Source organism: Brachyhypopomus gauderio, chromosome 16 (assembly GCF_052324685.1).
Source record: "Brachyhypopomus gauderio isolate BG-103 chromosome 16, BGAUD_0.2, whole genome shotgun sequence".
NCBI lineage: Eukaryota > Metazoa > Chordata > Actinopteri > Gymnotiformes > Hypopomidae > Brachyhypopomus > Brachyhypopomus gauderio.
The window spans coordinates 20,218,022-20,232,191 of record NC_135226.1 but is presented as its reverse complement, the minus strand read 5'-3'; the positions used below and the strand labels follow the sequence as shown (position 1 = coordinate 20,232,191).

The window sequence follows — 14,170 nt, the reverse complement described above, 5'->3', positions numbered from 1 at the left end:
ACAATCATAGTCCTTGGTATAGATACCTACTGTAAACTTGTTTGCAACCACGACCACATCCAGAAGATCTCTCATGACACGAGCAGTGGCTGGGACACACAGGGAACCATTCAGGACTTCCCAGAAGCCGTCTCGCTCCCCCGCGGCTCGCGGGACCGCTTGGTACCTCGTCTCAATAGACGTATTGTAAAAACTCTAGTGATGTCATAGTGGGCCATCATGGGACGACCTGTAATGCAGCCAGGCACTCGAATATTCATTAGGCAGATCAGCGTCTGTCGAATATTCATTAGGCAGATCGGCGTCTGTCGGTAGGTCTGAGCAGCTTCTGTCTTAAAGGGAAAGACACCAGGCCGATGTTCTGTGTCTCCATGCAGGTGCCAACATTGTGCCGTTATTACCGTGTCACTCATTTGCTAACTGGATATTCACATAATCAGTCTAATTGTATAATTACGTATTCATATACTTTTTATTTAAAATAATTGATTAATCTTACACGTGGCTTGTCAATGTTGACACTGTGCACCGGTGCGGATACGAGTGTGTGAGCTCTCGTGCTGTTTCACGCTTCACACCAAACTCGGCTGATGTTTGAATAAAACGCTTCCAGACCTCGTTTCTAACAGTCTTCAGGTTAAGTGTGGAGTTCACATTTGATCTGAAACACATGAAAAGCAAAAAAAATTGTCCACATTGTGGATAATGCAGAGTAATGGTGTCTGCCCTGATAATGCCGAGTAATGGTGTCTGCCCTGATAATGCCGAGTAATGGTGTCTGCCCTGATAATGCCGAGTAATGGTGTCTGCCCTGATAATGCCGAGTAATGGTGTCTGCTCTGATGCTCTTGCTGTACTGTATCGTGGCGCTGAGTCGTTCTTCTCCTTGTAGCTACATTTTCAGACTGAGCTGCACTCGTCTGGGTCAGTGGGCCATCGGCTACGTCACCGCAGACGGGAACATCCTGCAGACCATCCCGCACAACAAGCCCCTCTTCCAGGCCCTCATCGACGGCTTCAGGGAAGGATTGTAAGTTTGCTGGGCTTCCAGTCGTGACCGGTTGCTGTTCTGTTGGGTCTCTTCCCATCATGCATCACTGTAGTCTTGAACATGGAGACTCGTACTTCAGAATGGGCCTTGAATTGATGTTGGTCAACTATCAGTTCAAGAAAATTGGACATATATATTTCAGTGGTAATTCTGTAATATTTATTTTGTCTATTAGAATAATTTATTTCTGTGTTGATGACATTGAGTCTAATTCATCATTGGTTGAGGGCCAGAAATAGTTCAGTACTGAGATGAACACCTGTTGCACAGTTACCTGTTCCCAGATGGACGTACTCAGAACCCAGACCTCACCAGCCTGTGTGAGCCTTCACCGCAAGACCATATCAAAGTCACCCAGGTGAGCCCGTACACACACACACACACACACACACACACACACACTCCTCTCTCCACGTTCATGGCTGTAACACTCCCCCGTTTTATTCTACAGGAGCAATACGAGCTCTACTGCGAAATGGGCTCCACCTTCCAGCTGTGCAAGATCTGCGCCGAGAACGACAAAGACGTGAAGATCGAGCCGTGTGGCCACCTCATGTGCACCTCCTGCCTTACGGCGTGGCAGGTAAGGGCACTCGCGGGGGCGGGGTCAATCTGCAGCCGGGGCGGGGTCAATCTCACTCTGACTCTCTCCTCTCCGTCCCCCCCGCAGGAGTCCGAAGGTCAGGGCTGTCCTTTCTGCCGCTGTGAGATCAAGGGCACCGAGCCCATCGTGGTCGACCCCTTCGACCCCAAGGACAACAGCGGCGGGTCGTACGGCGGGTGCCGGGGCATGTTCGGGGCAGAAGGGGCCCCCTCCCCCAGCTACGACGACGACGACGACGACCGTCTCGAGGACCCTCACCTCATGATGAGCAAGTTGGCCTGCAGTAAAGTAAGTAGAGCGCCCTCTAGCCGCCGGAGGTCGTAATGCCATGCGCATCGCCCGGGTCGGCCTCGCCTTCCTGTGTGTGATTTTATTGGGTGTGTTGCAGGTGGAGCGACCCCCGTCCCCTCTGTCAGCTACTCCTCACTCCAGTCTGCCCCCAGTACCCCCCCGTCTAGACCTGCTGAACCAGCACCGCCCACCCAACCCCCCTGGCGCCTCCAGCCCCGGTGCCAGCTCAAAGGTAATCCACCAGTACCGACTTAGTGGTCCCAGTTTGGCAGACCTGTCTGTCGCGGTCCCAGTTTGGCAGACCTGTCTGTCGCGGTCCCAGTTTGGCACACCAGTCTGTCGCGGTCCCAGTTTGGCAGACCAGTCTGTCGCGGTCCCAGTTTGACAGACCAGTCTGTCGCGGTCCCAGTTTGGCAGACCAGTCTGTCGCGGTCCCAGTTTGGCAGACCCGTCTGTCGCGGTCCCAGTTTGGCAGACCAGTCTGTCGCGGTCCCAGTTTGGCAGACCAGTCTGTCGCGGTCCCAGTTTGGCAGACCAGTCTGTCGCGGTCCCAGTTTGGCAGACCAGTCTGTCGCGGTCCCAGTTTGGCAGACCCGTCTGTCGCGGTCCCAGTTTGGCAGACCCGTCTGTCGCGGTCCCAGTTTGGCAGACCCGTCTGTCGCGGTCCCAGTTTGGCAGACCAGTCTGTCGCGGTCCCAGTTTGGCAGACCAGTCTGTCGCGGTCCCAGTTTGGCAGACCCGTCTGTCGCGGTCCCAGTTTGGCAGACCCGTCTGTCGCGGTCCCAGTTTGGCAGACCCGTCTGTCGCGGTCCCAGTTTGGCAGACCAGTCTGTCGCGGTCCCAGTTTGGCAGACCAGTCTGTCGCGGTCCCAGTTTGGCAGACCCGTCTGTCGCGGTCCCAGTTTGGCAGACCCGTCTGTCGCGGTCCCAGTTTGGCAGACCCGTCTGTCGCGGTCCCAGTTTGTCAGACCAGTCTGTCGCGGTCCCAGTTTGGCAGACCAGTCCGTCGCGGTCCCAGACGCGGGTTCTTTGTTCCTCCCGAAGCTCAAAATGTCGCCATTGCAGTGTGGCAGCTGTGCCTGTGTCTGCCTACCTATTGTCAGGTTTCCTCTCACCACAAGGACAAGCCGCTGCCGTTGCCCCCGGCCCTGCGGGACCTGCCCCCGCCTCCTCCGCCCGACCGACCCCACCCGGCCCCGCCCGACGGCCGGCTCCAGAGACGCCCTCTGCCCTGCACGCCCGGCGACCCCACCCGCGACAAACTGCCCCCGGTTCCACCTAACCGCAACATGGTGGACTGGAACCCACGCCCGGTGCCCAAGGCCCCCACCCAGCCTCCCGCCGCAGGGGGGGACTCGCGCGGGGCAAGAGAACTCTCCAACCGACACTCCCTGCCCCTGGCACTGCCCTCCGCCCTGGACACCCGGCCAGACGCCCAGAGGAACAGCCTGGACCACCAGCTGGTACGTTTGTGGCTGCATCAACTGTGAAATGGCAGACGTTGAACCCTTCCCAGGGGGGGGTGTGTGTGTGTGTGTGTGTGTGTCAAACTACAGTTGTGACTCTGGTTCTGTCTCAATGCTGCAGAGTCTTGGTGCATCAGCTTCAGGTGGAGCAGATTACGACAACCCCAAAGTGAAGCCCTCCGTCTCCGCAAACGCCATCTACGCCCTGGCCGCTAGGTACGCCTGGGCCCCTGTGTGAGGCCTGGAAAGTGTGTGTGAGAGAGTTTCAAGTAGGGCTGAACGATTAATTGCATTTGCGATAATTTCGCGATTTTTAAAAACGCGATTGTCTAATCGCACAGGCTGCGATTTAAACTGGTCACGTGACTTGGGAGCGAGCCGAGGACGAACGGAGCAAACCCGAGCAGGAGGCAGGGAGGTGGAGAAGTGAAGTTAACACAGCGCACTCTAACTTGTTGCACAATGGCTTCAGGCTCGACAGAAGCTGACACTACTGAAAGTCTAATACCAAAGAGGGGCAGCACATCAGTTGTGTGAAATTACTTTGGCTTTTAAAAGATGCTGCTCAGCGTCAGGTACCCTGCAAAACGTGCCTTGCTACTGTCGCTACGACGCGAGGAAACACTACAAACCTTCTTCAGCATAAAAAAAACACCACAAAGCCTCATATTTGTAAGGCTAAAATGCCAACGACCAGTGCTGCATCTTCAAATACGCAAAAGTGTTTCTCTGCGCTTACAGCTTTAGTATGCGGTGAGCAGCGAAATACCGTAAAATCACGCATATAGGCGCAATAAGATTTAAAGCGCGGATGAATCGCGAAAGCGCGGATAGCTTGACCGCGGTCCAGCAGACAGGGTTCACTGACCGAACCGTTTGAAAGTGTAACTCCTTATGGATATAATTCGAAGCGGCACGCTGAAATAACTCTGGCAGTAACGGAGTTCATAGTGAAAGACATGATGTCCGTTAATGTAGTGAACAATCCCGGCTTCATGGCTTTGTTAAACACACTGGATAAGCGCAACCAAATGCCCTCACGCACATATTTTAGCCAAGTTGCTATACCTGCAGGGTTGCCAACTCTCACGCATTGAGCGTCTTAGACTAAAAAGTTACTAGTTCGCTCTGGCGCCAACCACAGGTGATCGATCGATCACGATATAATAATAATACTTAAATTTAGTCCATTTTTTTTTTTTTACACCCCCCCGGCAACCCTGTATCTGAGCTGTATAAAAAATGCCGAAACAGAGTTTCCTGAAGTGGAACAATGGAAAAAAATCGCGATTTTAAATCGCAATCGCAATTTATAGATAAAAAATTGCAATTAGATTATTTTCCAAAATCGTTCAGCCCTAGTTTCAAGTATTAAGCGAATGCTGCTAAAGGAGGTGCTAGAACTACGATATATTTGCGTGTGGGAGGCTGTGTGATTTCAGAGTGTGTGTGTGTGTGTGTGTGTGTGTGTGTGTGTGTGTGTGTGTGTGTCTGTGTGTGTGTGTGTGTTGCTCTTGCAGGCCTGTTCACGGGGCGAAGCGCCTGACGGGAGAGGACGGCTGTGAGAGTGACGAAGACTCCGACTACATGACCCCCAGCTCGCGGCCCGTCCTGCCCAACATGAACCCCTCCCTCGGTGAGGTGGTGCCCCGCGCTCCCCAGCCCTCCCTCACCTCCAGGTACACCACACCTCCAGCTGTCAATCACACCCGCCGTGACCTCCCACCTCTCCTTCACGCCCCCCTGTGCACTGTTGAAATATGACCACTCCTTCATGAGCCTGAATTCGTTCTGCTTCTAGTAGGTTCTATATTGGTCTGTGAACGGCTGCTTGTCGAGACTGAGCCCCTCTCTGTCTCTGCAGACCCGTTCTGATGGACATGGACTCGGAGGGTCCGCAGATGTATGAGGCCATGTACAACATCCAAGCCCAAGCCCTCTCCGTGTCTGGACACCAGGCTGCAGACTCGGGTACCTCAGAGAATCTCCAACTCCTCCACCCACCAGCACCACTCCAACCATCACGCCCCCCGCCTGGATCAGTGAACCAGAACACCACCTCTCTGGTCACGTTGACCAGCCACGCTTGTGTTGATAATACATTTATTTTATATAGCACCTTTCACAAACCCAAGGTCGCTTTACATGAACATGGTCATATATAAGAGAGGAGAGTTAGGGAGTATCAGCGACAGTGGAAGTAGTGAGAGAATAGGAAGGTCTTTACATGAACATGGTCATATATAAGAGGAGAGTTAGGGAGTATCAGAGAGAGTGGGAGTAGTGAGAGAATAGGAAGGTCTTTACATGAACATGGTCATATATAAGAGAGGAGAGTTAGGGAGTATCAGAGAGAGTGGAAGTAATGAGAGAATAGGAAGGTCTACATGAACATGGTCATATATAAGAGAGGAGAGTTAGGGAGTATCAGTGAGAGTGGAAGTAATGAGAGAATAGGAAGGTCTTTACATGAACATGGTCATATATAAGAGAGGAGAGTTAGGGAGTATCAGAGAGAGTGGGAGTAATGAGAGAATAGGAAGGTCTTTACATGAACATGGTCATATATAAGAGAGGAGAGTTAGGGAGTATCAGAGAGAGTGGGAGTAGTGAGAGAATAGGAAGGTCTTTACATGAACATGGTCATATATAAGAGAGGAGAGTTAGGGAGTATCAGAGAGAGTGGAAGTAATGAGAGAATAGGAAGGTCTACATGAACATGGTCATATATAAGAGAGGAGAGTTAGGGAGTATCAGTGAGAGTGGAAGTAATGAGAGAATAGGAAGGTCTTTACATGAACATGGTCATATATAAGAGAGGAGAGTTAGGGAGTATCAGAGAGAGTGGGAGTAGTGAGAGAATAGGAAGGTCTACATGAACATGGTCATATATAAGAGAGGAGAGTTAGGGAGTATCAGAGAGAGTGGGAGTAATGAGAGAATAGGAAGGTCTTTACATGAACATGGTCATATATAAGAGAGGAGAGTTAGGGAGTATCAGAGAGAGTGGAAGTAGTGAGAGAATAGGAAGGTCTTTACATGAACATGGTCATATATAAGAGAGGAGAGTTAGGGAGTATCAGTGACAGTGGGAGTAGTGAGAGAATAGGAAGGTCTTTACATGAACATGGTCATATATAAGAGAGGAGAGTTAGGGAGTATCAGTGAGAGTGGAAGTAATGAGAGAATAGGAAGGTCTACATGAACATGGTCATATATAAGAGAGGAGAGTTAGGGAGTATCAGTGACAGTGGGAGTAGTGAGAGAATAGGAAGGTCTTTACATGAACATGGTCATATATAAGAGAGGAGAGTTAGGGAGTATCAGCGAGAGTGGAAGTAGTGGGAGAATAGGAAGGTCTTTACATGAACATGGTCATATATAAGAGAGGAGAGTTAGGGAGTATCAGTGACAGTGGGAGTAGTGAGAGAATAGGAAGGTCTTTACATGAACATGGTCATATATAAGAGAGGAGAGTTAGGGAGTATCAGTGACAGTGGGAGTAGTGAGAGAATAGGAAGGTCTTTACATGAACATGGTCATATATAAGAGAGGAGAGTTAGGGAGTATCAGAGAGAGTGGGAGTAGTGAGAGAATAGGAAGGTCTTTAGCTGAGCTTTGAAAATAGGAAGAGAGGCAGAGGAGCGAAGAGAGGAAGGTAGAGAGTTCCAGAGAGTGGGGGCAGCAACACTGAAATATCTGACACCCATAGTGGAGAGTCTGTGTGTTGGGATGGTTAATAGACCTGAGTTGGAGGACCTGACGTGATGGAACGTGAGGGTGCAACAGGTGTGAGGCCATGGAGGGCTTTAAAAGTCATTAAAAGGATTTTGCAGCGGATGCGTTCTGAGATCGGGAGCCAGTGGTGTTTATGGAGGATTGGAGTGATGTGTCAAGCTAAAAAATTTGAACATGAGGACTCCGGCTGCAGAGTTTTGAATGTACTGAAGAGGGCGAAGTGTTTTCGCTGGTAGACCATAGAGCAGTGATCCAATCTAGTAGTGATGAAAGCATGGACCAGAGTTTCAGCAGCTGTAGGTGAGACTATGGGCCGAAGCCGAGCAATGTTCCGGAGATGGAGAAAGGCAGACTTACAGACTGAACTGACGTGTGAGTCAAACAGAACACCTAAATTACGCACAGTAGGCGACTGGCTAACGGAGTTGTCATCAACATGTAGGCTGCATTCAGGAAAGGCAGAGATGGCTGACTTGGTGCCGATAACTATTGAGTTCTGTTTTAGATGCGTTTAGTTTGAGGAAATTGCAGCTAAGCCAGTGTGTTATTTCCTGAATACAGGACAGCAGTGTGGAAGGAGGGAAGGAATCTGTTGGATTGAAATCAAGGTAGATCTGAGTGTCGTCAGCGTAGAAGTGGTAATTAAGACTGAAGGAACAGATAATATTGCAAAGAGGATGTATAAGATAAATAACAGGGGACCCAGAACAGAACCTTGTGGCACACCCTGAGCGACTGGAGCAGAAATGGATTTGTGCTTCCCAATACTAACATACTGAGACCTGCTCTCATCCCGACCCAGACTACTCGGAGTTACCGCCGCTGGTGAGCTCCAACGGGCCCCGCGAGGTGGAGCGAGAGGAGCCGGAGGAGCCGGAGGAGCAGGAGGAGGACGATGGCTACGACTTCCCCAAGCCCCCCCTCCCTGTGGCACGGCGCCCGCTCGGCGAGCTGGCCTCTCCTTCCTCGCTCAGCCGCCTCTCCGTGGACGGCGATCCCAGCACGTCTGCTCGTGAGTGCCCTCTGCTGGCTCCCGCACGCGCTTCAGACCTCCTGCGTCTCAAACGCGCCTTGAAGTTTAACCTCGCAAACATTCTTATTCATTCTCGTGTAAATGGTAGAGCGCTACACCAATCTGATGAATTAGGGGTCCACTTCGCCCGTCCACGTGTAACGGGCTCGTGTCTCGTCCCCCCCACAGCGTTCGACTCCGAAGTTCCCGAACGCCCTCCCAAGCCGCTGCCACGGCGGATCAACTCGGACCGCAGACACAGCCCGGTGCCTTCTGGGGCGGCGGCCGGCAGCCCACAGATGAGCAGTGAGATCGAACTCCTGATGAACCAGGGCTACTCCTACCAGGACATCCAGAAGGCGCTGATGATCGCGCAGAACAACATCGAGATGGCCAAGAAGATCCTGCGCGAGTTTGTGTCCGTGTCCACCACGGCGCACATCCTCACGTAGCCCCGCCCCCTCGCCCGGGCCCCGCGTCCGTGCCGGACCAGGAAGCTGGCCCTGTTTTAACCCCAGCGCCTGGGGAGTGTCTGCCTCCCGCCCTCTGACTGTGGTTCTGACGCAGCTCGGCGTGGACCCGCTGCAGTGTCACGTCTCGGTGTCTCACGGGCCCCGCCTCCGTGAGATCGCCACCTGGAGTTCGTCTCGAGGCGTCGCATGTCCCTCTGAGGGTCCTCAAACTCGAGCAAGGACGAGAAATGGACCGCTACGTGTGTTTTTTTTATAATTTAATATATAAGTCCGCATACTGAATATAGTTAATATATACACTTGTAGGGTGGAGAGGGGTTGGAGCAGCTGGGGGCAAGGGGTGGGGCAGTAGATGCCACGCCCTTCAACTGTGGGGGTGGGGCAATAGTAGCCACGCCCGTTGCCTGTTTTCTCAGCCACCAGGCAGATGAGCGGAGACCCACAGCAGAACGTTTTGCTGATGTCAAAAACGGCCTTTAATTGTGTTGCTTTGGTACTTTGAGACGTGTGTGTGTGTGTGTGTGTGTGTGTGTGTGTGTGTGTGTGTGTGTGTGTGTGTGTGTGTGTGTGTGTGTGTGTGTGTGTGTGTGTGTGTGTGTGTGTGTGTGTGTGTGTGTGTGTGTGTGTGTGTGTGTGTGTGTGTGTGTGTGTGTGTGTGTGTGTTGAGTGGCACGAGGTCCCCAAACCATCGTCTGCTCCTTCAGTGTATATGTGGCGTCATCATCGGACACTGACCTGAAGTTGTGTACCAGTGACCCTTGGTGACTGGTGTGTGTGTGAGGTCACGGGGGGGTGTGTGAAAGTGGCTTTAACCAACAGTGATAGCCCGCGTCGCCTGTGCTGTTGTGTAGCGTTACTGTAACTGAAACTCATTTAGCTTCAAGGTTGTTCAGTGAAATTCAGAATTCAACCTCTTATGACTCCATTAATATTTGACGTGGTGATGATGAAACAGATGATGTCATGTTACATGAGTGTAATATTGGATTGCAGGTGGAAGTTCAGCGCATTGTCTGCTAAATTAATCTGGATACAGGCTTGTGTGTGTGTGTGTGTGTTGTACTTATCCTGTCCATGTGTGATTAGCGCCATGCAGAATCATGACCTAATGAAAATCTGCTTCTCATGAAGGTCGTGTTCTGTCCCGGCGAGGTGTTGAACACCAGGTGAGATCTGGCTTTGTGTGGAGGGGGTGTCTGTCCATCTGGGACACCTGGCTGCCTGGTGGTGTTGATCTGGGACTGGCCATTGTTGGGCTTTTACCTGAAACTGTTCATCGAAGTGAAATCACCATTGATCACTTTAATATAATATTATTATTAATATTATTATTATTATTATCAAGGCATTAATGTTATTGATTTTATTAATTCAGAAGTGCTTTACTGCTGCTACTATTGTTAGTGCTAAACAATTAAGCCTTAAATGTATATTTGTGAATGTTGTGTTAACCTATTTTAAAGTGACAGTATCTGTTCAGTTTAATTTGACTATGTAGCATACTTGAAGTTCCTACCAGCTTGTGTGGCTGTCGGCCCAGGCTGGCTTCTGTGATCTCTCTCTCTCTCTCTCTCTCTCTCTCTCTCTCTCTCTCTCTGTCTCTCTCTCTCTCTCTGTCTCTGTCTCTGTCTCTCTGTCTTGTGCTGGTGTTACAGTGCGATCCGAAGTCGTCTTCATCGCCCTCATCATCACGCCACCGCACACGTGTTCAGCACGTACGCTGCAACGTCTGCTCGTCTTGCCCCGCCTCCCTCTTTCTCCCTTCATCCCTCTCTCTCTCCGTCTCTCTCTCCCTCTCTCTCTCTCCCTCTCTCTCTCTCTCAGGAATATACCGTACATGTAAACAGCCTCTGTCAGTATTGTATGAGCAGTGAAGCAGTCCTGCTCAGGTCAGACACGCCCAAGCACGACTCTCGTGGTCCGCTCTTTCACGTCGTACAAATGTCACAGTGCCCAACAACAGATGTGGTCTGGCGTCCTCTGTCGTGGGAGCAGCTGTTTGGGGCGGAGGCCCGTGGGGGTGGGGGTGTGATGCGCGCGCGCGTGTGTGTGTGTGTGTACTGGCTCTCCATATACTGATTCATCTTAATGTAACATTTAATCCTTATTGTCGAGTAATTATTGGTGGTCATCAGGGTGGCTGGGTGTCTCTTACGTTCCCTAAAATATTGCACTGGCATTGCAGGTACTTCCACAATATGAAACATGTAGGTACATTAATTCTGTTGAACTGATAGGAATATCTACCTAAATTGACATCGTGCAGATTTTCGTCATTTTAAGTTTTTTTTTCTCCATTTTCCTTCAAATGTTGACAGTTTGAACGTATAGTTGAGTGTTTTTGAGTGCACCATGAACGTTTTTGAGTGCACCATGTGAAGAAGGGGGTTCCTCGTTTTCTAACCAGGACTGTGAGTCGTTTTGTTCCAATTACTGTATTTCTTGTCAATATTGTATATCTAGTGGATGTTTGAGTCTCTGGACACATGTGCTTGTTTTACAACAACTTCGCACAATATAACGGTTTGTGCTACGATACTGTCACTTTAAAATCAAGTGTATAAAATTACTGATATATAGAACATGTGGATGGCAATGTTTTTTCATTTGGCATTCCTGTATATGTCCAAACTGTTAGATTTTTGTTTGCTGGTGTGTGTTTACTGATGTGAGTGATACTGTGAGTGGTGCCATATGTTCAGTGGTGTTGGTCTGGTTCTGCTGACCAGCGTACAGCCCTGTTCCTGTAGTGAGTCGCTGGTCTGCAGTACGTCACCTGTGCTGTTCCCACACAACGCCGTTGCGGCTAAAGGCTTAGCTACCTTTTTCTTCTTCTTCAATGACACCATGAATTGGCTGACCTGAATTTCTCCGTTCAGACCACAAGAGGGAGCTCTTCCTCATTTTGCCATAATTTCCTTGAATATTTCAGGATTTTTTTTTTTTTTTTGTCTGACTCATCACATCAAAAGTATGCACCATGCTATACTGAATTAAATTTATAGGAAAAAGACGGTGTCCTCAGTCTCTACTTATAGGTACTTTCAACATCTGCATTAAAGGTTTTGGTGCACTTTCCGATCTGGTGCTGATGAATGAACAGCTCTGCAGCTGAATGAAAAGGTTCTGATGAAGCTGATAAACGTGAGGACATCACCGGACCTCAGAACGTACTCACTCGGTCCACCTGATGTCTAACGTGTGAGATGCATCGTGAACGTTTCTCCTCGTGCTCCGTAAGCAGCCTTAACTCCTGGAACACGTGCTGGAGACGTGACCCGAACACTCCGGAGAGCACGTGAGGACCGTGGCCTGCTCCGCCTTACTGACGGTCACACACGCTCACCAGACTGCCGTTCTTAGTGACATCGTGCTCGTTTCTTCTTACCTTTTTTTTTTCTTCTTCAAAACTGTTCATGTGCATCAGCTTTTTGTCTGAGTGGGAGCGTTGGCGTCGGTGTGGCTGAATGATGTGAACGTGGTACCCTGTGGGTTAGACCCACGCCTGGCAGGCTGATCAGAACCAGGCCCACGTCTAGCGGCACAGGGGCATTTAGGCTCGTCCCGCTAGAGATTTAAAGGGCAAACGTATGCCAAATAGGTTTGGTGATCTTTCAGTGTGAGTGTACGTGGACGTTTGGCCCTGTAAGGTACAGCGGAGAGAATCTTTTGTTAAGCTGAACAGGTGCAGGAATGACTCTCTGGTCCCTGAAGCAGGGGCTACAGGTACTCTCTGGTCCCTGAAGCAGCTACAGGTACTCTCTGGTCCCTGAAGCAGCTACAGGTACTCTCTGGTCCCTGAAGCAGCTACAGGTACTCTCTGGTCCCTGAAGCAGCTACAGGTACTCTCTGGTCCCTGAAGCAGGGGCTACAGGTACTCTCTGGTCCCTGAAGCAGGGGCTACAGGTACTCTCTGGTCCCTGAAGCAGGGGCTACAGGTACTCTCTGGTCCCTGAAGCAGGGGCTACAGGTACTCTCTGGTCCCTGAAGCAGGGGCTACAGGTACTCTCTGGTCCCTGAAGCAGCTACAGGTACTCTCTGGTCCCTGAAGCAGCTACAGGTACTCTCTGGTCCCTGAAGCAGGGGCTACAGGTACTCTCTGGTCCCTGAAGCAGCTACAGGTACTCTCTGGTCCCTGAAGCAGCTACAGGTACTCTCTGGTCCCTGAAGCAGGGGCTACAGGTACTCTCTGGTCCCTGAAGCAGCTACAGGTACTCTCTGGTCCCTGAAGCAGGGGTTACAGGTACTCTCTGGTCCCTGAAGCAGGGGCTACAGGTACTCTCTGGTCCCTGAAGCAGGGGCTACAGGTACTCTCTGGTCCCTGAAGCAGCTACAGGTACTCTCTGGTCCCTGAAGCAGGGGCTACAGGTACTCTCTGGTCCCTGAAGCAGGGGCTACAGGTACTCTCTGGTCCCTGAAGCAGCTACAGGTACTCTCTGGTCCCTGAAGCAGGGGCTACAGGTACTCTCTGGTCCCTGAAGCAGGGGCTACAGGTACTCTCTGGTCCCTGAAGCAGGGGCTACAGGTCAACCCAGTACTGGCGCAGCAGTGCAGATACAAACTGGAAACAGTCAGGGGTGAAACGGAGAACATTCCCTCTCCCAGAAGTAAGTGGAACACGGAGAGGAGTGTGTGTGTGTGCGCGTGTGTGTGTGTGCGCGTTTCACTCGTTAAGGAAAAAGACTAATGTTATTTATTAATGTTGATGTACTCCAACCCAGAGATCCCTCCTTCATGAAGTCATTTTAATTTTTGAATTTATACATGTTATTAAAGCAATTTTGAATAAATGTATAGTAGTTGAGCTTGTTTTGCATTATAATACTTTTATCTTTAAATCAAAATATTACTAGAATTTAGTTGTTAAAGCTTAAAAACTAACTTGCTGTCAGTAGCTTTAAGAATCTTTGAATTCTTCCTTCAAGTACAAGCTTCTCCATGTCGTGTGTATGTGAGAGAGAGAGAGAGAGAGAGAGAGAGAGAGAGAGACTGTTCTGCCTAACCAACCACTGATCAGAACACAATACCCAAGCTACAAAACCTTCCGATCGCATTGCAAATTGAATTAAAATGTAATCAGAATAGTTTGGTTCAGAGGACGAATTTATGCAGATGCATTGTCAGGTCCGATTCACACAGAGGAGTTATGACTCACTCCGAAACCTCTTCCATGGTCAGTATATGAACACAACTCCACCTGCAATTTTTATTGATGTAGTCTGATCAATTTTGGGCCAGAGCTTCATCACAGTTGACATCTGTGCTCTTGTGAAGCACCCGGGCCAAGAACATTGATGTGAAATGTTGAGTCCAACCTTGGTGTGCCTCCCTGTCTAATAACTGATCCCGAGGTGTACGACATTACTCTGGACGGCCAAGTCAAGGTTCACGTCTTCCTCCGGTTCTACCTCTTCGTTATCCAAGTGAAATTGGGTGAAAAACAGTTCAGAGTAAAACACGGCACTCCATTTCTGCTTGTGCAGCAACACAAACATAATGTTCTGAGAATTGTCAGACCCACAGAAGCAGTTTTCC

At 50.2% G+C, this 14,170-nt stretch overlaps 1 protein-coding gene across 7 annotated transcripts in view; it reads left to right on the top strand.

Moving 5' to 3' along the window:
* Positions 1-13,439, top strand: part of cbl (Cbl proto-oncogene, E3 ubiquitin protein ligase) — a 33,474-nt gene extending 20,035 nt beyond the window's left edge. The window contains exons 6-17 of one of the 7 annotated variants that reach the window (XR_013121636.1): positions 893-1,030; positions 1,322-1,409; positions 1,503-1,634; positions 1,722-1,943; positions 2,044-2,178; positions 3,050-3,409; positions 3,534-3,628; positions 4,933-5,091; positions 5,277-5,383; positions 7,953-8,162; positions 8,352-12,361; positions 12,478-13,439. Coding sequence is in view for 2 of the 7 variants with exons in the window: in XM_076976523.1 (XP_076832638.1) it covers positions 893-1,030; positions 1,322-1,409; positions 1,503-1,634; positions 1,722-1,943; positions 2,044-2,178; positions 3,050-3,409; positions 3,534-3,628; positions 4,933-5,091; positions 5,277-5,383; positions 7,953-8,162; positions 8,352-8,614 (1,909 nt within the window). In the remaining 5 variants the exon portion in view is untranslated. Of the gene's footprint in view, positions 1-892; positions 1,031-1,321; positions 1,410-1,502; positions 1,635-1,721; positions 1,944-2,043; positions 2,179-3,049; positions 3,410-3,533; positions 3,629-4,932; positions 5,092-5,276; positions 5,384-7,952; positions 8,163-8,351 lie in introns of all 7 variants that reach the window. The other 6 variants (XR_013121635.1, XR_013121633.1, XR_013121634.1 and 3 more) reach the window with 6 other exon arrangements.
* Positions 13,440-14,170: the final 731 nt, after the last annotated feature.